At 53.5% G+C, this 23463-nt stretch overlaps 3 protein-coding genes and 1 long non-coding RNA gene across 16 annotated transcripts in view; 2 read left to right on the top strand and 2 right to left on the bottom strand.

Annotated features, from left to right (window-relative positions):
• Positions 1-2652, top strand: part of ALKBH6 (alkB homolog 6, nucleotide demethylase) — a 5405-nt gene extending 2753 nt beyond the window's left edge. For 8 of the 10 annotated variants that reach the window (XM_081806798.1, XM_081806797.1, XM_081806803.1 and 5 more), the window contains 4 exons: positions 240-300; positions 659-810; positions 1016-1132; positions 2195-2652. In XM_081806798.1, the coding sequence (XP_081662924.1) occupies positions 240-300; positions 659-810; positions 1016-1132; positions 2195-2458 (594 nt within the window). In that variant the 3' untranslated portion in view covers positions 2459-2652. Of the gene's footprint in view, positions 1-239; positions 301-658; positions 811-1015; positions 1133-2194 lie in introns of those variants that run through there. The other 2 variants (XM_081806799.1, XM_081806804.1) reach the window with 2 other exon arrangements.
• A 92-nt stretch (positions 2653-2744) lies between these two features.
• Positions 2745-6876, top strand: SYNE4 (spectrin repeat containing nuclear envelope family member 4). Of its 4 annotated transcripts, none has more exons than XM_081806794.1 (7): positions 2745-3156; positions 3348-3498; positions 3956-4099; positions 4315-4822; positions 5676-5788; positions 6497-6552; positions 6655-6876. In XM_081806794.1, exons 1-7 carry the CDS (start codon positions 2867-2869, stop codon positions 6830-6832), a joined length of 1440 nt encoding a protein of 479 aa, XP_081662920.1. In that variant the 5' UTR covers positions 2745-2866; the 3' UTR covers positions 6833-6876. The 4 variants fall into 4 exon arrangements, 2 of the variants coding, with proteins under 2 accessions (XP_081662920.1, XP_081662919.1); XM_081806793.1 differs by having other exon boundaries at positions 4315-4830; positions 5711-5788; XR_014140906.1 differs by having other exon boundaries at positions 4315-4830; positions 5711-6552; positions 6655-6747.
• Positions 6877-13711: 6835 nt separating this feature from the next.
• On the bottom strand, positions 13712-14847 carry SDHAF1 (succinate dehydrogenase complex assembly factor 1). Its single transcript, XM_006742856.3, has one exon. It carries the CDS (start codon positions 14729-14731, stop codon positions 14375-14377), a length of 357 nt encoding a protein of 118 aa, XP_006742919.1. The 5' UTR covers positions 14732-14847; the 3' UTR covers positions 13712-14374.
• A 521-nt stretch (positions 14848-15368) lies between these two features.
• LOC145717576 (uncharacterized) lies at positions 15369-16689 on the bottom strand. The gene is made up of 2 exons (XR_014140904.1): positions 15665-16689; positions 15369-15529 (listed from the first exon to the last, which is right to left on the bottom strand). It is a non-coding gene; the product is annotated as an uncharacterized LOC145717576 (long non-coding RNA).
• Positions 16690-23463: the final 6774 nt, after the last annotated feature.

Raw genomic sequence — 23463 nt, 5'->3', positions numbered from 1 at the left:
AGTCCAGTCCAGCCCAGAGCTCTGAGTAGATTCAGACCACGATTGTGTAGCTCTGGTTCCTTTCCTTGATCCTGGTAGACACAGGGGCGAGGGCAAACAACAAAATCCTGGGAACACTGAGAGAATAATCCCAGACTTTGAGATGACCCATTCCCATCCCAGGTAGAGGGCCTTATGTTGACCTGGGTGGGAGAATCAGAGTGGTCCTGAAAAAGGACTGACCCCTCCCCACCTCCTAGGTCTTCAATGCCCCAAAGCCAAAGTGGACCCAGCTCTCTGGGAGGAAGTTACAGAACTGGGGTAAGTGTCCCTGCCTGGGGGCATGGGCAATTTGGGGATGTAGGCTGGGGCAGGTGGCTCAGGTTGGTGACACTGGGTGGGTCCTTGAGGGTTCAAGGGGTTCCAAGGGCCAGGAGGATTCTGAGGGGTGAGCAGAGGTTCTGAGAGATGAGGGATTTCCTGATGAGTTGGGGGGTATCTCAAAGTGTCCAGGGGTTTGAAGAAGTCAGGACGCCTTGGAAGCGTCGGATGGTGGTCTCCAGAGTCAGAGGGTCCCCAGGGTCAGAGTGCTCCCAGCCACTGGGATATCCCTAATGGGGGCTGCAGGTGCCAGGGCTCCTCGGTTGGGCGTCCTCAGGACCCCATTGCCCTCTCCCAGGTGGGCTCCCCCATCCCCGGGGGATGGTTCCTGAGCGGCTTCCTCTGTGGCTCCAGCGCTACGTGGACAAAGTATCTGACCTCAGCCTTTTTGGGGGTCTCCCAGCCAACCACGTCCTTGTGAACCAGTATCTGCCTGGGGAGGGCATCATGGTAAGCACACACCTTCGCCCCGACCCTCAGACCTCTGACCCACCATGGGGCAGGGCATTTTGTTGACCCACCTCTACTCATTAAGCAGCCACATACTCCAACCAGGCATTCACCCCCCCATCCCAAGCAGGGGCACCCTCCTTGAGCCCCAGAGGGTGGGGGGGGTGGACTCCTGCCCTGTCCAGCCCTGGTGCCCACTCCCTAGCCCCACGAGGACGGGCCACTCTACTACCCGACCGTCAGCACCATCAGCCTGGGCTCCCACACCATGCTGGACCTCTACGAGCCGCGGCAGCCAAAGGATGATGACCCCGCAGAGCAGGTGGGCCCCGAGACACTGTCCCAGCCACTCGTGGGCATCCCAACATCCCACCTCCTCCAAGAGGCCCCAGGGTACCCCGATACTCTTCCAGACACCTGTCCCCCGTCCCCTCATGGAATGCACCCACCTCCTCCCGGACTCCAGCCCCATCCATTTGCAGGGTGCCCTAGAAATGATATCTGTAGACACCCCAGTGCCCTCACCTGCTAAATCGGTGCCCCAATGCCCTACGGATCCCCTGGCCCCACATGTTCAGAGTGCTCCAGTAGCCCAAGGTCCATATTCCCTATGCAGGACTCCCCAGTACTCCAACAGACACTGGTATCCTCAGATACCCCAATACCATTTACTCGCGGGTGTCCCTGACGTCCTCTTAGACATCCTCTCTTTGCCCACTGCACAGGGCACCCCAACACAGACCTCTCTGCCACTCCAGTAGTGTAGATCTGCCTTGTAGGACAACCTCACATTCTCCTTGGGGCCTCAACCCATGACTCGCTGCTCACGGACCCCCCAGATACACCGACTCCCTTCTGTGAGGGCTGCGAGTGATAGCAGCTTCCCTGACCTTTCTCTGAGGAATGCACTTCGATACCTCAGGGTTCACAGAAACTCCCCTGGACACCCTGATCCCAGCTGCTCCTTTTTCGCCCTACATGCTCCTGGATAGGCTGACACCCCCTTCTACTGTGGGTGTCCTCAAACATCCTGATGTTTGTAGACAGGCCCAGACCACACCGGCTCCTCCACACCTCACTGTGGCCCCTTCTTCGCTTCAGCCAAGCCCTCAGTCCAGTTCCATCCGGTTTCCTAGGACTACCGAGCCCTGGGTCCAAGCTGCAGCCAAGGGACTGCTGGCCCTTGCCCCCCACCTGCGCCCACTAACCGAGTCCCGTAGGATTTCCACTCCAGAGCTTCTCCCAGGGAGCACGCTTGCCCCTCAGCCTTGGCCCCTGGGAACTCGCTGACCTACTCACCGCCCCCTCCCTCACCTTTAAAGTTCCCTGATCACTCTAAGCCCCTGACTTCTGGGGACCCGCTGACCTTCAGCCCGCCCCGCAGCCCCGGTCCCCGCCCCGGCCAGCTACCTCGCTGCTGCTGGAACCGCGCAGCCTGCTGGTGCTCCGAGGCACCGCCTACACGCGCCTCCTCCACGGCATCGCGGCTGCCCGCGTGGACGCGCTGGACGCCACCTCCCTGCCGCCCAATGCCGCCGCCTGCCCGTCGGCGCGGCCCGGAGCCAGCCTGGTGCGGGGCACGCGCGTCTCGCTGACCATCCGCCGCGTGCCCCGCGTGCTGCGCACCGGCCTCCTGCTCGGCAAGTGAAGCCAGGCGCCCGGCCCGCTCGCATTCCCCGGCTCTGCGCCTCTTCCCTCCTGGCAGCTGCGACCCTGTGACCTTGGAACCCTGGGGCCGAGGCGGGAGACACCCCTTCCCCCGCCGCGGGTTATCTAGTTTCCCTGTAACTTGGTGGAAACTACAGGAAGAGGTTGCATTTCAAATAAACCAATAAAAATCTCTGGTTTCGGATTGGTGGGGGGCAGATGCGTGGGTTCCTGAGGGGCAGTGTCTGGGACCTTGGATGGTGTGGGCCCTGGGGTCAGATGTATGGGCCCTGAGTGGGGTTAGAATCCAGGACTCTTGGGTCAGGGTTCTATCTGGAAACCCCTTAGGTGGGATGAATGGGGTGAGCCTAGGTTCAGCTAACTGGCCTGCTCGGGAGGAAGGAGTTAAATGGTACTGCTGTCACCTGAGCTGGGCATCAGGTTACCTGTGTCCAGGTTCTGCTTGTTAGAAGGTAGAGCTGAGCCTGCTCCTGGGCCTCTGGCTGCCCAGGAGCCAGGGAAAGGGCTCTCACTGGGGATCCTCACTGACTCTATCCCCAGGCTCCCAGCTATGGCCCTGCCCCCACCTCTGGGCCCTAGACTCCCCTCAGAGCCCCTCAACCACCCCCCTGGAGCCCCTAGGGAACTGGACATTGTTGGATGTACCATCTGCCCTGCATCTGGAGAGGAGAGAATCAGGTAGGGGCTGGGGCTTTTGAAACTTGGGTCCCAAAAGGGTGGGGGCAGTAGCGGGCGCATTTTGAGGGTGAGAGGTACTGTGGCTATGATCACCTAGGGACGTGGCAGAGGGAGCTGCGGACAGGGGTGAGGTAGGGTGGATAATGGGCATCTAGGCACCCAGAGGCCTGTCAATGCTTCATACCTCCCAGACCGGACCAGGCCCAGAAACTGGGGCAAGACGCCTTGGACCCTCCCCAACACTTCCAGGGTGGGTTGAGGGGCACTGAGCCTGCTGCTGGTCCCCTCAGATTGCCAACACCCTCTTCCAGTGAGGACCCAGCTGGGGGCAAACCGTGTGAGGTAAGCTGAGGTGATCCAGGCCCCTTGTGGCAGCCCCCACTTCCTCTCCCCCAGATTCTGGGGATGAGATGATGATTCTGGAAAAGCGTTGGGTATCTGTGGGGGGGGGGGCGGGGGATGCTCTAGAAAATGACTTACCAATCACAATAGAAGATTTTCATTATTTTACCAACTGGGAGAGAATTATTTCATCACTGACTCTGGTACAGTCCCATTCCTTGTGGGGATATCCAGCTCCATCACCCCTCCCTGTCCAGGCCCCCAGGCCCCATATGTCCATGTTTCTAGGAGCCTTGAAAACCTGGAGGCTTTGAACTAGAGGTCTTCAGGCCTGGTTCCCCCGGGAAGGACTCCAGGTGGCAGCCACCCTGGTGCAGACCCAGAGATGGACGCTGCGACAGGAGGAGCAGCAGAGCGGTGGCCCACCGGCCCTAACTCAGTCCCCTGTATTCCCCAGCACCTCAGCTCCGGCCAGGAGGTATTGGAGGCCGAGCAGGACAGCCTAGCCCTATGCCTGTTGGGGCTGGGCCTCCGGCTGCAGGACCAAGAGCAAGGCCTGGGGCCCTGGGCATCAGCCCAGAGCAGGATGGGCCAGCTGCAGGTGGGCAGCGGGAGGCCAAGATGTGGGAGGGTGAGCAGGGCCTCAGGAGTGGGTGCCAGCTTCCTGGGCTGGGAAATGGGTTTATTCCACGTGCCAGGTGTCTGGGTAGGAAAGACAAGAAGGGATGTAACTCCAGGTCCCAGACCTCTGGTGCTCCTGGTGTGTGGGGGTACGGGTGGGGGGGTGGCGGGTGGTGTCTGACCTTGTATCCCCAGGCCCTCCAGGCAGACCTGCGTGGGGCAGCTGAGCGTGTAGATGCCCTGCTGGCGTTCAGTGAGGGGCTGGCACAGCGGAGTGGGCCTCGGGCCCAGGCATCGCTGGAGCAGGTCCTGAGGGCCCTCAGAGCCCACCGAGGCAGCATCTTTCGGCGACTGTGGTGGCTGGAGGCCCAGCTGGTCAGCTCTAGCCTGGTATGGCCCACCCTGGCAGGCCCCGCCCCAGGTACCAATTCCACATCCCCCATGACTCTGTCCTCTGACCAGGTATTTGAGGAGGCCAGCCCACTGGATCAGGACTTGGAAGTCGAGGGGGACTTGGACGGGCCAGGACCTGGTGGGGTCTGGGGGCCCTGGGCACCCAGTAGCTACCCCACTCCCGCAGAGTTGGAATGGGACCCGGCAGGGGATGTTGGAGGCCTCAGGCCCTTGGGGCAAAAGACAGCCTGGACACCAGGAGCTCCCTGTGAGCTGTGTGGCCACAGAGGCCCCCAGGGCAGGGGACAAGGTCTTGAGGTGAGAGCAGGTGGGGGATACCCCCTCCCCCACAGGCACCCTTGGGACACCTCTGTGTGTCTCTTATTAGGGTACTTCTTGGTGGCTCTGTCTCTCCCTCAATCTCTCTCAGTGTCTCTTTCTCTCTTGCTGTCTCAATGTTGTCCTCCCTCCCTCCCTACCCCCCTGCCTCTCTTGGTCTCTGTGTCTTCTCTTTTCCCTCTCGTGGTCTCTATCTGCACTTCCCCATTGTCCCCGCTCTCCCTCACTCTCCCCTCTGCAGCCACGTTAGCCTCCTTGTTCTTCATTCCAAAGTCACTCCTATCTCAAAGCCCCCAGACTCATGCCCCTTCATCTCACTTCATTCCAGTCTCTCCCCAAATGTCACAAAAAAATTTTTTAAATGAGTTTTATGCCCAACGTGGGTCTTGAACTTACAACCCTGAGATCAAGAGTCACATGCTCTACCAACCAAGCCAGCCAGGTGCCCCTCCCAAATGTCACCTCTTCAGAGAGGCCTGCCCTGACTTCCAAACATGATCACTCCTTAACCTCTTTATTTCCTAACAGTACTTACCACATCTTGTCATTGTACATTTATTTATGTGTAGTCTCTCTCTGCTAGAATATAAGCTCTGTGGACACTAGGACTTTGCCTGTGTATAGGTTCTAGAACAATGCCTGGCATGTAATAGACACTCATTAAATATTTGTTGAATGAATGAATAAGTAATGTCTCTTTTCTCTTGGTTTCTTCGGCTCTGCCCCCTCTCTTTCTCTCTCCCTGAGATCTTTTTCTTCCCCCAGAATCTCATCTCTGTGACAAGCCTGTCTTGGCCCTTGCCCAACTTTGTGTCTGTCCCTAGTTCTCCAAGGACCCCACACCTCTCTTTCCCCACAGGACATGCTCATGTCGGGCTTCAACCACCGGAAACACTTGGCAGGTCACCAAAGATGTTCCCTGCTCCAGAAGTCTCAGGTGAGCAGGTCCTCAGCCAGGGCTATCACTCGGGTATCTTGATGGCAAGTGACAGAAACCTAGCCCAAATTGAATTACACAAAAGAAAGGGATGCTATTTTTTCATGTAAGTGAAAAGTCCGGGTGCTGCTGAAAAGATCTCAGGTGCTATCAGGGCTCAGTCCTTCCCTCTCTCGGGCTCTTCTTCTCCAAGGTGGTTTCCTTCTCAGCAAATGGCGGCCCCAGCAGCTAAACACTCACATCCCACTGGTTCACCCACCCAAGGAGAAGCAGAGCGCCACTGACCTACTGGCAGCAAAGTCCCAGGGCTGACTCCCACTTGGCCAGCTTGGGTCATGACCTACACCCTGAACCAATCACGGTGGCCAAGCTGATGGAGTGCTCTCATTGGCCAGATCGGGCTCACATGCCCAGTCATGGAAGTGGGGAGAGCCCGAAGGCCTGAGGGTGGGGAGGCAGGATGCCCTCCACCCCCTGCACACATCGAGCCACCGTTATCAGGAAAAGGAAGATTGGATGGAGGGCAGGCACAGATATCCACCCCACTTGGAGATATTCCAAGCCCATGTGGGTTGGGTCCTGAGGGTTCAGGGGGCGCCAGGAAAGGAGGAAAAATAAACTCAGCCCTGTAGGTCTGTAGTAGTAAGGAAGAGTCCAGACTAAGTGTTACTTCCATCCATTCTGCTGCTGGCTGCTGTCTCCCCTTAGGACAAGAAGCAAGCATCTCCCAATCTCCAGGACTTGATGTTGGAGGTAGACCCCGGGTGAGATGCCTGGGAGATGGGTCTGGGGTGGGGTGGGGGGGGAGCAGGGCATGATCATGGTGGCAGCGCACCATGCACTTAACACTGCATTTCCCTTCACAGAGCCCCTCCTCCTGCATCCGGGCACTCCCTGACCTTCCTCCTCCTCCTCCTCTTCCTTCTCCTGGTGGGTGCCATGTTGCTCCTGCCACCTTCAGGGAGCTCCTGCTGCTGTCCTGCCCGACTGACCAGGACACCTTACCTGGTGCTCAGCTATGTCAATGGTCCCCCCCCAATCTGAGTATGTAGCCCAGACATATGTAATAAACGGTCACTGTCAAATGATGTGTCTTAGTCCGTGTGGTCTACTGTAATAAAGTCACAGACTGGGTGGCTTATAAACAATAGAAGTTTGTTTCTCACAGTTCTGGAGGCTGGGAAGTCCAAGATCAAGGTGCCAGCAGATTGGGTATCCGATGAGGGCTGCTTCCTGCTTCACAGATGGTCACCTTCTCGCTGTCTCCTTACATGACAGAAGGGGCAGGGAGCTTTCATACGGTCTCTAAATCCCTTCCATGAGGGCTCCACCATCATGACCTAATCCCTCCCTAAAGGCGTCATCTCCTAATATTATCACATTGGGGGTTAGGATTTCAGCATATGAATTTTGAGGGGGCACATTCAGACCATAGCAGAATGTGCGAAGATATTGGGTGTCTGAGTTCAGAATTTGGGATACAGCTCTGATGTCTGGACAGCCCGCTCCACAGATCCCTTTGCTTTGAGTGTACAACACAGAACGAAATCACCCCATCTTGGATCGGGGTCCCCCAGCCCCTGAAACAAAGATTCAAGCACAAGTAGTTTATTGGGGAGGTGACCCCCTAAGCAGACTGATTAGGGGCGTGGGGGAAGTGAGCCAGGGAAGGCAGTTAATGAGCTGGTTGCTGGGCATCTGGGGCTCCATCCCACTAGGGACCTCTGGGAGAGTCAATGGAACACACTCAAAGTGGTTCCACCCAAAGGGTGAAGAAGTTGTGGCATTTATGTACCAGCTTCTGTGTCTCATTGGTTAGGGACTGTTCCTGGAGATGCCAACTCCCCAGCACATCCCGCCTCTCCTGCCTGTCTAGGCTCCGCAGGCAGAGAGGCACAGGTGCTTGCCCCAGGAAGCTCGAAGTGTGTGCGGGAAGCATGCAGGTGACGTGGGCCAGCTGCCGACTCCTGCTACAGCCCCTGTCCGGCATCCATACAGGTGCTCTGTTCAAATATTCTACATGGGGGCGGGGGCGCCTGGGTGGCTCAGCTGGTTGAGGATCTGCCTTCGGCTCGGGTCATGGTCTCAGGGTCCTGGGATCCAGCCCCGCATTGTGCTTCCTGCTCCACGGGGAGCCTGCTTCTCCCTCTCCCTCTACCTGCTGCTCCCCCGGCTTCTCTCTCTCTCTCCCTCTGTCAAATGGATAAATAAAATCTTAAAAAATTCTACATGGCGGTCTCCCAGACTGGGCCATCCCTGGTGTAGGACTATGAAATCCCACTTTCCCGGGGTCTTGACGACACCAAGCTGAATTGCGAGGGCTTGGTCCCGGAGTCCAGTCCTCAGCCTCAGGTGTCTGAGCTCATCCTCTCCTCGGAGTTTATGCAGTCAGGACAAGAGGAACAGGACCAGACTCAAGAACAGAGGCAGGAGCCCTGTGCCAGGCTCCTGGATGTGCACTAAACACACGTCCCTTCTTTAATGCTCACAACCACCCAATGGTGTGTCCCCACTTAACAGAACATGAAACTGAGGCTCTTGGGGGAAGAGAGGAAGCCTCTAGCTCAAGACCACACAGGGAGCAAGTGGCTGAACCCAATCCCCACTGATGTAAGCAGAAATGGGAACTAATTTGTGGGTAACTGAAAAAAAGTTCAGGCCGCAAGTACTGTTGGGTCCAGGGGCACACATGGTATTTCCATCTCTCAGTTCTTTCCACTGGTTTGACTTCCCTAGTGGTAGCCAGAGTGCCCCTCAAAGCCTCCAAGCACACATCCCACCAATTTAGCAGCCAATAGGACTTCACTCTTCCCTTACAGCTCCAACCAGAGTCCCAAAGCTGGCTCCCCTGGCCAGTGTCACCTGCTCCCCTGGCAGCTGCAGTCAGCCCTCCTAAACCATGTGTACTGAAAATGGGGGGGGGAGCGGGTCTACAAAGAAAACTGGGGGGCTGTCACCATAAGGTGGAATGGACACCGAGGGAGGGAGGCAGGGAGCAGCAGATTCCAAGAGACTCCAGGTTCAGGGAAAAACCAGAACGCAAACCAGGGTCTGTCTTGTTTCCACACCAAGTCTCTGTCCCCAGTCAAGGAAGAGCCATGTCTCCCTAGAGTCACCACACACAGTGTGGGCAGAGTCTTGGTAATACTGACCCAACTGATTGGGTAATGGAACAAGTCTGTGCCATTCATTTATTCATTCACTCAAAACTGAGTGTCTGCTTTGAGTCAGTCAGTTCCTGGTCAAAGAGCAGGACTACGACAGTGAACAAGACAGGTGAAAATCCTTGTCCCTGTGGGGCCAACATTCTAATGGAGGCAATCATCAGTCAATAAAAGGACTAGATAAAATATGTAACAGGTCAGATGGTGATTAAGTGTTAAGGAGAAAACTAAAGTAGGCAAAGGGAAAGGGGATAATTTAATTAGGGCAGTTGAGGAAGGCCTCAGGGAGACAATTATGTCATTATGTTGTAATTATGTGATTAGGGTAAATTGTAGTGAGGAAAGAAGCCACAGGACTCCTAGAGCAGTGCTGTCCCAGACAGATATAATGTGAGGCACAAATATAATTTTATTATTACTTTTTAAAGGAGATAGAAGTTTACTGAATACACCACAATGGAGCAGTGAGCAGGACAGCAAAGGAGAGACTCTGCTAAGAGGCGGTGGTGAGGGGCTATAGTTACAGGGTGGAGTGAGAAAGTATGGGAATGTATGGAATTTTCCCCTTTTTGGTAATTGTGCCTGCTTGAGGTAGCCCATTGGTCAGTGAGGGCCTATGATTATTTCCAGGTGGGTCACTTAATGAGCCTTTTTGCATTCAGCTTGGTGGCGGCTGTGGGCCCTGTTGCCTTGCTCAACTTTCCATCGCTCAAGGCTGTTGCCTAAAAGTGGCCTCTACATACCACCCTCCCCCACCCCAGGGCCCCCAGCCCCCAGATCTGGCATTTGCGTGGAGGGCCCATCTCCATGGGGCACCTGGGTGGGTCAGTCAGTTAAGCATCTGCCTTTGGCTCAGGTCATGATCTCAGGGTCCTGGGATTGAGCCCCGCATAGGGCTCCCAGCGTCTCCCGCTCCCTCTCCCTTTGCCCTTCCCCTCCTGCTTGTGCTCGCTCGCTCAAATAAATAAAGCTTTAAAAAAAATAACTTTGGGCGCCTGGGTGGCTCAGTTGGTTAAGCGACTGCCTTCGGCTCAGGTCATGATCCTGGAGTCCCGGGATCGAGTCCCGCGTCGGGCTCCCTGCTCAGCAGGGAGTCTGCCTCTCTCTCTGACCCTTCCCCCTCTCATGCTCTCTATCTCATTCTCTCTCTCATATAAATAAATAAAATCTTTAAAAAAATAAAAAATAAAATAAATAAAATAAAAAAAATAACTTTTCTAGTAAACAGTAGAAACAGGTAAAATTAATTTTAATAATTTTTACTCTATTTAACCCTGTATACCCAAAATATTATCACTTCAATATGTAATCAATCTAAAAATGTGATATTTTACAATTCTTTTTTCTTACCAAGTCTTTGAAATCTTGTGTGTATTTTATTTTATTTTTTTAAAGATTTATTTATTTGAAAGAGAGTATGAGCGGGAGGGGCAGGGGGAGAGGGAGAGAGAATCTCAAGTGGACTCCATGCTCAGCATGGAGCCCGACACAGCCTCAATCTCACGACCCTGAGATCATGACCTGAGCTGAAACCATGAGTTGGACGCTTAACCGACTGAGCCACCCAGGCACCCCTGGTGTGTATTTTATACTTTAGAGCACATCTCAATTCGGACACTTTTCAACAGATAAAATGAAATGTAATCCTACCAAAACATCAAAGTTGTGTTTAATGGAAAAAAACATTTTACGCTGCTTGTTTTAAAATTTAAATTACTGGGGCGCCTGGGTGGCTCAGTCGTTAAGCGTCTGCCTTCGGTCGTGATCCCAGGGTCCTGGGATAGAGCCCCACGTCGGGCTCCCTGCTCAGCGGGAGGCCTGCTTCTCCCTCTCCCACTCCCCCTGCTTGCGTTCCCTCTCTCGCTGTGTCTCTGTCAAATAAATAAATAAAATCTTTAAAAAATTTTTAAATTACTTAAAATTTATAAAATTTTGGGGGCTCCTGGGTGGCTCAGTCAGTTGAGCACCCGCCTCTCGGTTTTGGCTCAGGTCATGATCTTGGGGTTGTGGGATCGACCCCAGGTTGGGCTCTGTGCTCAGCGCAGAGTCTGCTTCAGATTCTCTCTCCCCGTCTCTCCCGCTCACTCTCTCTCTTTAAAAAACATTTATAAAATTGTTTTTAATTCCTCAGTCCCAAATCATATTTTTTAAAAGTTTATTTAAGTAATCTCTACACCAGACATGGGGCTTGAACTCATGACCCCAAGATCAAGAGTCGCATCTTCCAACTGAGCCAGCCAGGTGGCCCTCAATCACATTTCAAATCGTCAAATCTTAGGTTGCTCCCTGTTATATTGGACAGTGCAGACCTGGAGGAAGAGTGTTCCAGGTAGAGGGAAAAAGTGCAAAGGCCCCGGAGGTAGAAGTGTGCCTGGCAAGGGGGAAGGCCAATGTAGTTGGAGCATGAGTGGTAGAGGGAGAAAGTAGAAGGAGGTGAGGTGAGAGAGGTGATGGGGCCAGATCAGATGAGGCCTTGTGGACCACAGTGAGGACTTCTGAGTTAGGCTGGGGACCAACAGAGTTTGTTTTGTTTTCCCAACTTCAATTCGGATACTTTGAGAACTTGTACAAAAGAAGGGACAGCATTACAAGTCTTCGTGGACTCATCACCAGCTCCAGTCATTATCAGTTCAGAGCCAATCCTGTTTAATCCTCCCAGGCACCCACTCCCCTCTCCCTAGATTACTCTGAAGCCAATCCTAGACATCATATCCTTTTACTCATGCGCAATTCATGGAACATCTCCAGATCAGGATTGCTTTAAAATCGAATCACACTACTTTTATGCTGTCAAGAAAATCCTAGTCATTCCTCCACATCATTCATATCCAGGATTGTCCAATGCTGTCTGAGGGAGGGAGCTGAGCAAGAGTGGTGGTAACATGGAGCACCTGGCTGGCTCAGCCGGTAGAGCATGTGACTCTTGATTTTGGGGTTGTAAGTTTGAGCCCCATGTTGGGTGTAGAGATTACTTAAAAATAAAATCTTAAAAAAAAGAGTGGTGTAACTTGTTGGTGTGGCTAGTGGTTCCTCATCAGGTACTCTGAGTTTCCCAGACGTCCCCAAGGCCCCACTAGATCACCTCACGCACCTGGTCACTGGCTTGGCCCCTTGGGACAGCTGTTCAGGGCAGGAGGCTGGCTGTCTCCTGGAAACCCTCTTCTTCAGTTCCAAGTGGACCCAAGTAGGCAAGAGGGTCATGGAGTTGGGGCACCATTTGGTGCCACACCACATATTTAATCCATTGTATCCTAACAGCCATATAAGGGAGACCCTATTATGATGCCCATTTCACAGATAAGGATATTGAGGAACAAAGAGGTTAAATCACAGGCCCATGATCATATAATTAGTAAATGTTGGAGTTAGGATCCGAAACCAGGCACTGCAGTTCCCGAGTCCATGCTCTTAATTACCAATGACCTACAACCTCCTCCCTCCTATCAGGCACTCCCCTCCCTCATTCTCTCTACCACACAATCTCTATTCATCTGTAATACCTGGATGGAATGTCTCCCCTCCTGACCCAGGTCACCCAGCCCCAGTGGGAAGTTGCTCACTGCCTACAGCCCTGCCAGAAACTCCCATCCTGGAGCTTCTTAGCACTCAAATTCTTGGAGCCAGGAGCGAGCAAGAGGGAGAGGTGAGTGCTACTGGGCCATTAGCCACTTTCAAGACTTTGGCTTTTATTGAGATGGAGTCAGGCCAGGATTAACAGAAACACCCTGGGGCGCCTGGGTGGCTCAGTCGTTAAGCGTCTGCCCTCGGCTCAGGTCATGATCTCAGGGTTCTGGGATCGAGCCCCGCATCGGGCTCCCTGCTCTGCGGGAAGCCTGCTTCTCCCTCTTCTACTCCCCCTGCTTGTGCTCCCTCTCTCGCTGTGTCTGTCTCTGTCAAATAAATAAAATCTTAAAAAAAACAAAACAAAACAGAAACACCCTGATGAAAACAAAACAAAACAAAACTGAGGCTGAAGAAAGATGAGCAAGCCGAGACAACTGAAATAGAAGCCATGTGTGCAAGCCACACAGCCTGAGCTCTGGGGCAATCCAGGCCCCAGCTGGAATCCTGCATCTCTCCACACTGGTCCTCCCGCTTAGAAGCCTAACTCTACCATCTGGGAAACTCCTTATAATTCTTCAAATATCAACTCCACTTTATAACTCTTTGTGCACCTGTGTCCCCCATGGGGATTAGAGCAGAGTCATGTTTCTCTTCTGTCTATCCTCTCTTTGGTCAGAAGTCTGAGTTCCTTTCCTAAGGCTCTCCTCCTCTTCCCAACAGCATTTGCTAAGAATTCATCTGCTTTCCACTTATGTAACCGACGTGGGCGCAAACAGAACTCAGTGCTGCAAAATGCAGTACCCCAGAGAATGTCTAGGGAAGATCAACACAGGAATACAGGAGGAGGTATGCCTGGGCCTTGCGGACAAAAATCCTCGCTTGTAGCTGAGGCTGGACTCTTTAGCCATGTTTGGGGTTACCACCCAGGCCGCCTCAGCTCCACCGTTTTCTCTCCTACCTCACTACCTTCTATGAAGGAGTCAACTAGGGTTTCTTTGGGGTCAAATCAGGGTGGGTCCCAAGGATCTGCCCAGGAGCAAGAACTAGGCTGCCTTCAACCAATCTGCTAGTCTAGAGGACTCCAGCATGGAAGAGACAGCTCTTCTCTATCCCTCCCAGGGGGTCACTTCTTGGTGTGAGGGTGCTTTCAAAAATCCCCAAACATGTGAAATCTTTAAGACCACCAAAAGGGAAGTAATCACATCCCCGATTTTATTCCTTTTGTTCAAGAGTCCTGGGAGAAGGGCGCAGGAGTCAGGGTTCCCCCTTAGAATTATCAAGTATAGGTCTTGAGGGGTCTTTACTTGATCAGATGGGGTAAGATAACCCAGCCCCTTCTTCCCAGGTCCTAGTATGCCGCAACTAATGGGAAGAAAGTTTTCCAAAGGGGGGTTCGGGGCTTCTCACCATCCATCAGGGTATCTTCCCAAACTTCTCTGCAAAAAGTCTGCTCTTCTCAGAGTTAAATACAAGAGAGGGGAGCCCAGGGTCAAGAGAAGGGTGTCTCTTCTTTCTGTCCGACGGCGGGCGTCCTGGCTCCCCAACCTTTCCGGTCAATAGCTCTCAGCTGGTCACAGTTCAGCCAGCCAGCAACCAAGCCGCCCCAAACCCTCATGGGGAGAGTAGACCCGTCATCATGGATTGGGCAAGGTCGGGCATCTCTCAGCATCCATCATAGGGATCTCTAGGACTCCACGTCGCTTGGAGGGCTCTCCGATTCCCCCAATCCAGACAGCTGGTCTTCTCAGGACATGTCTTCTCAAGACATCTCACCCTCCATCAGGCGGGTTCCCCGGTTTCCCCACGCAGTCAGGCGGGCCCTCGGTTCCCTGTGCTACCGGGTGAGCTCCTCGGCCTGTCATCGCCCATCGGGAGGGGGCTCTGGTGACTCCATGATGCCGAGGGGGTTCCTCGGACAAGCACCATTGTCAGGCTGGGTCCCTGGAGCCCCCGCGCCGCTGGACTCCTCGGCTGGACCCCGCGGGCGCACGAAGGCACCCATGGCCGTGGCGTGGCCGGAGCGCAGCAGCTGCAGCTGGCGCCGCCCGCGGCGGTACAGGTACTCGATACGCAGCACGTCGGAGCGTGGCAAGCAGGCGTGCTGCCGGAACTCGGCCCGCACCCGCGCCTCGGCGCCTGGCTTCCCGCGCCCGGCGCGCAGCAGCTCGCGGTACAAGCTCAAAACTTGCCTCTGCAGCCGGCTGGGCCGGCTCATGGTAGCAGCCGCGCCGCCGGCGCTCGCGGGCAATGCCCCACGAACAGTGGCGCCGCGGCACTTTTGGGAGAAGCGGCTCTGCAGGGCAACGGACACTTCCGGCCCGCGCACTCCAAAACTTCCGCCTCCTGCTTTGTTGTCCCATTGGCTGTCGATGCAGTTACGTCACAATGTTGCGGCTCAGGGGCGGAGCTGCTGATTCACAGGAGGCCTGCCCCACAAGGAATCTGTGTCCTTGAGAGGTTACTGCGGGTCTGGGAACGCGGAGGAGGAGGGGGCCCAGGCGCTCCCACTCAGATTTTTGGGTCTGAAGGGGACAGGATCCCGACCTAACTCTTGGGGTCCTGGGAGATGGGGGAACTAGAGGTTGGGACCTTTGTTTTTTTTAAGATTTTTTTTATTTGACAGAGAAAAGAGACGGCGAGAGAGGGAACACAAGCAGGGGGAGTGGGAGAGGGAGAAGCAGGCCTCCCGCTGAGCAGGGAGCCCGATGCGGGTCTCGATCCCAGGACCCTGGGATCGCGACCTGAGCTGAAGGCAGACGCTCAACGACTGAGCCACCCAGGCGCCCCAGGTTGGGACCTTTGTGTCTCCCGGGGCGCAGGGGCATTGGGAAGAAGATAGAGGCACAAGCAGGTTTGGTCAGAAGTTATTTATTAAAACAATCTCGGGGAGGTCCGTGGGTTCCCATCCCCAGGGCAGGTGTGCGTCGGGAGGTCCCAGCCATGGAGACACACAGAGGGACGGCGTCAGGCGGTGAAGTGTTGTGTCACGGCTGGCATGACAAGCTTCTCCGTGCTGCGGGAAGACCGTCAGAGACGGCGTGTGAGCTCCCAAGTGCCCAAAGGCAGCCTGGGGCGCAGGGAGTTGCGTTGATCGCGCCCTCTGCCGATGTGAGCCAAGTACCGCGGCAGGAGAAGGGAAGGTCCTCACCAGTTGCTGAAGCCCCGAGCTCGGCACGCCTGGAACACGTCGGTTAGGCTGGCACCCTGGAGTCCTCCTGGGAGTATCAGGTCGTCGGCTGCAATTCCATTATAGTCTCCGCAGGCTGCTCGGAGGCGTCCTCGGAGCGCGGGGGAGGCCCGTAAGGCCACGGCCCCCTCGGGCCCCACCAGCACCCGCAGCGTGGGGGACCGCTCGATGACAACCCGGGAGCCCTCCGCCCAGCGTGCGACCACGCCCCTGCACACTTGGGCGGGGAGCCGCGCGGGTTGTCCGTTCACCTGCAGATTGGGGAGGCGGGCCGGGGAGGAGATTAGGGTTTGAATCCCAACGTGGGCTCAGAAGCCACTGTGAATCCTGCTGCGTGTCTCTATCAGAAACGCATATGCAGGTCTTCGCTAGAGGAATAAGGTCTGGGATTTGCTTTAAAATCCTCCAGCACGAACAAAGCAAAAAGAGTGGGAGGAAAAGATGAAAGCAAGAATGGCAAAATATTTGTAACTGTAACAGGGTTTCGTAACACCACTCTCTTCTCTTGTGATACTTGAAATTTTCCATAATAAACTCCTTCCTAAAAGGGAGCTTTAGAGAACAAAAAGCCTTTGGAACCTGTCGCATCTCTCTCACCTGTGTCTTCATAATCTAATACTGTTTACACACACTCTGTGCCAGGCACTAGTCCAAGTGCTCTAATATTTGGTTATTTATAAGATAATGTATGACAGTATATTGCAGTATATGATGCAATTGATATTTTTATATATTGTCACCTAACTTGTTTTATGTCATTAATGATATTAAAGTATTTAAGTGATATTAAATCCTCACTAACACTCTGACAAGGTAGATCAGTACTGTAGGCCTATCTGCCTCTTGCCTTTTACTGATTAGGAAACAGGCCCAGAGGGCGCCTGGGTGACTCGGTTGAGTGACTGCCTTTGGCTCAGGTCATGATCCTGGAGTCCCAGGATCAAGGCTCACTGCTCAGCAGGGAGTCTGCTTCTCCCCCAGACCCTCCCCCCTCTCATGCTCTCTCTCTCTCAAATAAATAAATAAAATCAGAAAGAAAGAAAGGGAGGGAGGGGGGGAAGAGGAGGGGAGGAAAGGGAAAGGGAAAGAGGGAAAGGGAAAGAGGGAGAGGGAAAGGGAAAGGGGGAAAGGGAAAGGGAAAAGAAAGAAAGAAGGAAGGAACTGAGGCCCAGAGAAGTAACATAGCTTGCCCAGGTTCACATAGCTGGTAAGTGGCAGAGCCAGTTTTGAACCAAAGGGGTCCGATTTCAGGACCTGTGTTCTTAACCATTCTGCTATATGTACTGTCTCTCCATTAATAACATAAAAGCGGTTGCAAGAGCAATCACAGCTTTAAAAAAAGTTTTTTTAAGTTTATTTACTTTTAAGTAATCTCTACACCCAACATGGGGCTCAAACTCATGACCCCAAGATCAAGAGTTTCAAGCTCTTCTGACTGAGCCTGCCAGGTGCCCCCAAGAGCAGTTACAGCTTCTACTTACTGAGCCCTTAGTATATGCCACACACTTTGCAGGAATCCTCACAGCTACCCTAGATAGTGAGTACTATTCTTACCACCACTTTTTGTGGTAGAGCAAACTGAGGTATAGAGAGGTTGAGTCACTTACTTGCCCATAGTTACATTAGAAGTTTAGGAGACACATAGTCAGGGTCTCTTGACCCTTTAACCAAAGGCTCTGGCTTAGCTTATCTGCCGGCTTGTGGCAGATACCCCAACTGTTCTCTTGCTGGACCGTCCACCCACTCTTACAATTAGTCTCCACCGCACAGCTGTATTCTGTTTCTCAGCATGGGGTTTCAGGCTTGTTTTCCTCTTATAAATACTATCCAGTCTGCCTGCCCAGATTCCAATTCTGCTGCTCCCCTGCTTCCATGTTCCTTAGGAGAGGCAGGTGCCCTCTACCCTGGCATCTCTCTCTGCTGGATTTCCAACCTCTCTTTGTCTGGCGTCTTCCCATCAGCACGTGAACATCCTGAGTGTCTCCCATCATAAAATCCTAATTGTAAATCAGTTCTAACATACCCTTGCCCTCTGCCTCTTCCTGGCTTAGCTCTATTCTCGTCTGTTTGACAAGGGGAGTTTGCAACTTGTCAAGAGAGGTGTCCATTCCTGCTAGTCCTCAAACCTGCAATCCAGGAGCTGCCCCCCTGTGGTGATTCCTTTTTTTTTTTTTTTAAGATTTTATTTATTTATTCATAAGAGACAGAGAGAGAGGCAGAGATTGAGGGAGAAGCAGGCTCCCTGGGAGCCTGATGTGGGACTCGATCCCAGGACCCTGGGATCATGACCTGAGCCGAAGGCAGATGCTTAACTGACTGAGCTACCCAGGCATCCCCCTACTGTGATTTCTTTTTTTATTATTAAAATATTTTATTTATTTGAGACAGCAAGCAAGCACAAGCTGGGTGAGCGGCAGAGGGAGAAGCAGACTCCACGCTGAGCAGGGAGCCCGACACGGAACTCGATCCCAGGACCCCGGGATCATGACCTGAGCCAAAGGCAGCAGCTTAACCGACTGAGCCACCCAGGCACCCTCCCTGCTGTGATTTCTTAAGTCGCTAACAACCTCCTTGGCCCTAAGTCCACAGACATTTACTGGGCTATTTTAAACTCAATAGTTGATTTTTGCCACTATTCCCCAAATATGGTCCCTCCTTTTCCCTGGCCTTGTTCGGCAACACTCCTCCCTGCTCTCTTCCCCAGCCCAAGATCAGGTCCCAGCTCATCTGTCACCTTCTCCAGAAAGTCTTCACTGGTCTCCTAAACTGAGGGTACCTCCTCTGGGCTTCCACTGTTTCCCCATTCCAGCCCTGATCACTCTGCCTGGGCTCCCCATTAGAGCTCTGATCACTCAGTCAGTAGTTCCCAGGAGTTCAGCAGGACCTGAGTCAAGGTGGAGTCAGTGGGTCCTGAGAAGTCCAAGGTGTAGTTTATGTGGGGTCTAATGGGTCATGGGACATCAGGACAAGGACATTTAGCCAATGAAGGTCAATGTGCGATCAGGGTGATGGGACAGTCCTATGTTAGAAGGCTACGGAAGGCCAATGAGGGATCAAAAGGCCCCAGGGATCAGTTCCAGGTTATGAAAGAGTCTTGGCTAGAATTGAGGAAGTCCCTTACCCATATTTCCTGATTGGTTCCCACAGCTGCACAGCCATCCCTGAAGCCGATGATCACTCGTGGTTTGTGAGCAGCGCAGCCAGGACAGGGCAGGAAGTCAACAATGACATGAAACCAGTCAGGATCCTCAGGCCTGGAACCCACCAATGTGGCTAGCTCATAGGCACAGGACGTAACAGGCATGGGTGTGAGCCCACTGAAGCCATCAAAGGTGATGAAGAGGCCCCCTGGCTCTAGGCGGCATGTAGCACCCTCCCCAGCCTCACAGCACCGCACACCCCCATCCAGGATGCAGCCTGTGCCCTGTGGGCAGGAAAAGGGCTGGCACTGGAGGCCTTGACCATGCAAGCACATACAGCGTTCCTGGCAGCCAGGTAGGACCAGTGCCTCCCCAACCTGCAGAGACAGACAGACTCAAAATTGGATTAAAAAAACCATTATGAATATCAACAAAGCGTATGTGTAAAACATGTATCATGAAGGACTAAATTCCCTCATATATAAAGAGTTCCTAGAAATCAAAAAAAGACCAATGAGTCAGCATAAAAACATGGGCAGAGGCTATTGAGAAAGTTAATAGAAAAGGAAATACAAATGTTTCTTAGGCATTTGAAAAAATGCTCAACCTCCTAATAAGACAAATACAAGTTAAAAATCCATTGAGCTATTTTTTTTCTCTATGAGATGGGCAAAAATAAAAAAGTTTGATGAGTTTCTCCAGTTGTCTCTCCAAATATCTATAAACGATATTTTTTGAATTAGGATCTAATCAAGCTTTGCATACTGCATTTGACTATTGTGGTCTTTTAGTCTCTTTTAATCCCGGACAACCCTCCTGCTTTTCATTGGTGTGTGAAAAGCCTTAAGAGCTCTCTGCAAATTCTGATGTGGGGCTAGCGTCAGTGCTGGTGTGGAGTGGACAAGCAATGGCTGAGGTATCAGCTCTTATGCCCTGTTCCTCCCGGTGTGGGCATCTCTTCATTTCCAGGGTGGTCTGGGGTTTAAACATTCATGTTTTTTCCTATCCAATGGCCCTAATCTCTAAGACAACTATGTCAGCCGTCCTGGGGGTCCTTTCTTTATTTCTGAATGGACTCCCAAGAGCTGCAAAACCTTGAAGGGAGCACTTTGCCTGCTGAGGGTCCATCCACGGTCTTTTGGAAACAGCCTTCCACTTTCTTTGGGGAACTGGCCCCACTCTCAGTCTGTGGGGTTTCCTAGGTGGTATACCTACTCTCTGGCTTCAGCTCTAGGCACATGCCCCAGGCCTGGCCAGTCAGAGACAAATCAGAGTACCCCATCTCCTGGCTTCTGTGACTGGCTTAGGGATAGGCAAATGACCTACACTGAGATAAGAGGAGTCAGCACTGGGACTTCTGCTGTAACTATTGAGAGAGAAGCCTGTCTCTCCACTGAGATGGCTAAATGTACATCATACGCTTGGAGCAGGAGGAGACAGCCGTGCCCTACATACAGGTGCGGTTGGAGAATGAGGCCAGGCATGTCTTCAAATATCCATTCTCCATTTCTTCCCCAGAATTAGTATTTATAGCTGCATTCAGGACCACCCAGCACAAGATGTCTTCCAGCCTCCTCTGCAGCCAGATGGGGCCCTTCTGTGAAGTTCTGGCCAATGGGATGTGAACAGAAGTGGTATGTCCTACTTCTGGGTTATGCCCTCAAAGAGAGGAGGCCTGACCTCCCTGTCCCCTCTTTTTTCCTGGCCAACTTGCATGAATGTAGATGTGGTCGGGAGCAGATGATTGCAATACTACAGGGGAGGCAGAACCACATGATAGAAGGAGTTTGTGTCCCTGACTTGAAGGAACGAAACTGGTTATTCTTGGACTGTTCATGAGAGAGAAATAAGCTGCTATCGAGTTTAAGTCACTGCAATTTTGAGCCTCTGTTGTAGTACTTGGACCTAGAGCCTACTTCATATAGAAGCCAACATAGAAAAAGGAAAAGGCAGGAATGAAAGACAGAAAGAAACTTGAGTCCTAGTGACATCATTTGAGGCCCTGAATCCAGCCATGCCTGAAGGCCTCAAATTTAAACAATTAAAGGTAGATACATCCTTGTTGTATTTAAGATACTTGGCATCATTTTCTGTTATTTACAACTGCAAATGCTGACTGATACAGTGTGGTCCAGGGAACATCTTATGACGAGATATGGGAAACTCTGCACCCACCCGCCCATGCCTAGGGACCTCTCTTACAGGGATGTAGCGTCCACTGTGAAAGCAGCCGCAGTGGTCCTGAGACACACAGTCTGTGCCATCAAAAATGAGTCCAGGGTCACACTGGCAGCCCTCATAGCATTGGGTAGAACAGTGTGCAGGGCTGGTAGGCTGGACACAGCCCCCATCACAGGTCCGTGCGCAGATGCTGTAGCGGCTTCGGGGTGGACAAGCCATGGCTGCAGGTGGATGGCAAAGGCCCGTGCTTAGGATGCAAGTTTCCCTCTCCAATCCTGTTGCCTCCTGCTCTGGTCAGGCTAGCTTCCCATTGATATTTTCCAACCTTCACACCTTTGCAATTACAGTTCTCTTTCCCTTGGATGCCCTCCCCCCCTACACTCTACTTAGCCAATTCCATCTATGTCTGGGCGTCTCTGATCCCCATCAGGAGGGGCTCTTCCTGCTGCCTGCAACCTGCCCCAGATACATTCCAGACCCAGCCAGAGCACTCACGGCAAAGCCTGGGGCCCCTCCAGAGCTTCACAGGGATGCCAGCTTCCTGACAGGCTGCAGTAAAGGCGGTGAGGGCATCACAGAGACCAAGATGCTGGCCAAGGGGATGACATATGTCTTGCAGGCATATCCTGAGGAAAGGCTTGGGGCTGATATGGCCCAGGCAGCGGCCAAAGGGACCATCTGGTGCCTGTAGAAGTCTACACAGTTCAGAAGCATTGATGATCTGGGCAAGTTGCGTGGGGCAGCTGATGCTAAAGTCAAGATTGGGCTGGGGCAGCGGGCAGGGGTTAGTGACCAGGCCTTTGGGCCAGGATCTTTTGTCTAGAGGCAGGTCAAGGGGGCCAACTTTGCCACCAAAGGCCCCACAGATCCCCACCAGCTGGCCATGGAAGGTGGAAGGCACAGTTAGGCGCACCTGGCTGCCCCAGTCATACATGAGATGTAGCCCACAGGCCGTGTATACCACCACATGGCGGCCCTCCAACGTGGCCCAGGCCCTGCCCTCTGCCAATACCCAGGGCAGCCGGCAGTGCTCACCATCCACCTGTGGAGGAGGAAAGGGGTCAGGACTGGGGCTGTGAAGGCTGAGCCTGCTTCCACGCCATTTCCCTGAACTTTGCACTTTGCGTTCCCTCTGCCTGATTTGCCCCTTCCCAGATGTCCACATGGACCCCTCCCTCACCTCCTTCAGATCTTGACTCAAATGTTACTTTCTCAGTGGGGTCTTCCTCATCACCTTATTTAAATGCTAAACCTCGGGGCGCCTGGGTGGCTCAGATGGTTAAGCGTCTGCCTTCGGCTCAGGTCATGATCCCAGGGTCCTGGGATCGAGCCCCACATTGGGCTCCTGGCTCAGCGGGGAGCCTGCTTCTCCCTCTCCCTCTGCCCCCTGCTCGTGCTTTCTCTATCTGTGTCTCAAATGAATAAATAAAATCTTAAAAAAAAAAAAATGCTAAACCTCTTTACTCTGTTCTTACACTCTCTCTCTTCCTTGTTTTATTTTTCTTCATAGTTCTTATACCCATCATCAGATGTACTACTTATTTTACTTATTTATTTACTTATCATCTGTTTCCCTGGAGGTATGTGAGCTCTCCCAGGACTTGCTCCCCATCAAATCCTCCAGGGCTTTCCTGGACCACAGGGAGACTCTCCATACAATTTACTGAAATAATCCTGAATGATTGATTTTCTCCAATCCCGGGTAGGAGGTGATAATGTATACATAACAGCTATGCTTTAATGAGCCATTACTGTGTTCCAGGCAATGCTTTTCTACCTTGTCACATACTTGCACCATCTCGTAAGCCTTGAGGGACAGAGATGCCTTTTTTTTTTTATACACGGTGGGGGAAACTGAGGCGCTTCCAGGAGGGAGAGGGCGGGGCGTGGGCGCAGCCCAGTGGACGCATACCGTGATGACGCCGACAAGGGTGCGGTCTAGCTGCAGGTGGTGCTCGGAGAGGTTGAGGTGCAGGCTGAGCAGCCCGGCCCCGTCGCGGGCCACGTCTAGGCTGAAGGCACAGGGCCCCTGGCTTGCAGTGCGGGCCAGCACGTGCAGGCAGCGCTCAGAAGGGGAGGGCGCCGGCGGGGGCAGCGTGAGCACGCGGCCATCGAAGGCGAGCACGTGCGCGGGCCCGGCGAGGGCGCAGCTGCCTCGGCCTTCGGGCAGACACCGGCGCTCGCCTCCGCGCAGGCCGCACACCCGCCCGCGCCGGCACGGCCGCGGCGCGCACGTCACCGCGCCGCCGGGTCCGCAGCGGCAGCGGCGCGCGCAGCGGGGCCCGGGGTACCACACGGCACCCAGAGCTCGGTAGCTGCCGGCGCGGAAGCAGCCGCACTTGGCCTCCGGCACGCAGGCGGCGCCGCTAAGCACGAAGCCCGCGTCGCACACGCAGCCCTCACAGCAGCGGCTGCCGCTGGCGCCGCGGCCGGAGCAGC

This window comes from Leptonychotes weddellii, chromosome 16 (assembly GCF_054177405.1).
Source record: "Leptonychotes weddellii isolate Sample4059 chromosome 16, ASM5417740v2, whole genome shotgun sequence".
Lineage (NCBI taxonomy): Eukaryota > Metazoa > Chordata > Mammalia > Carnivora > Phocidae > Leptonychotes > Leptonychotes weddellii.
Note: the sequence above shows the minus strand (reverse complement) of the source record. Positions and strands in the feature narration are given on the sequence as shown.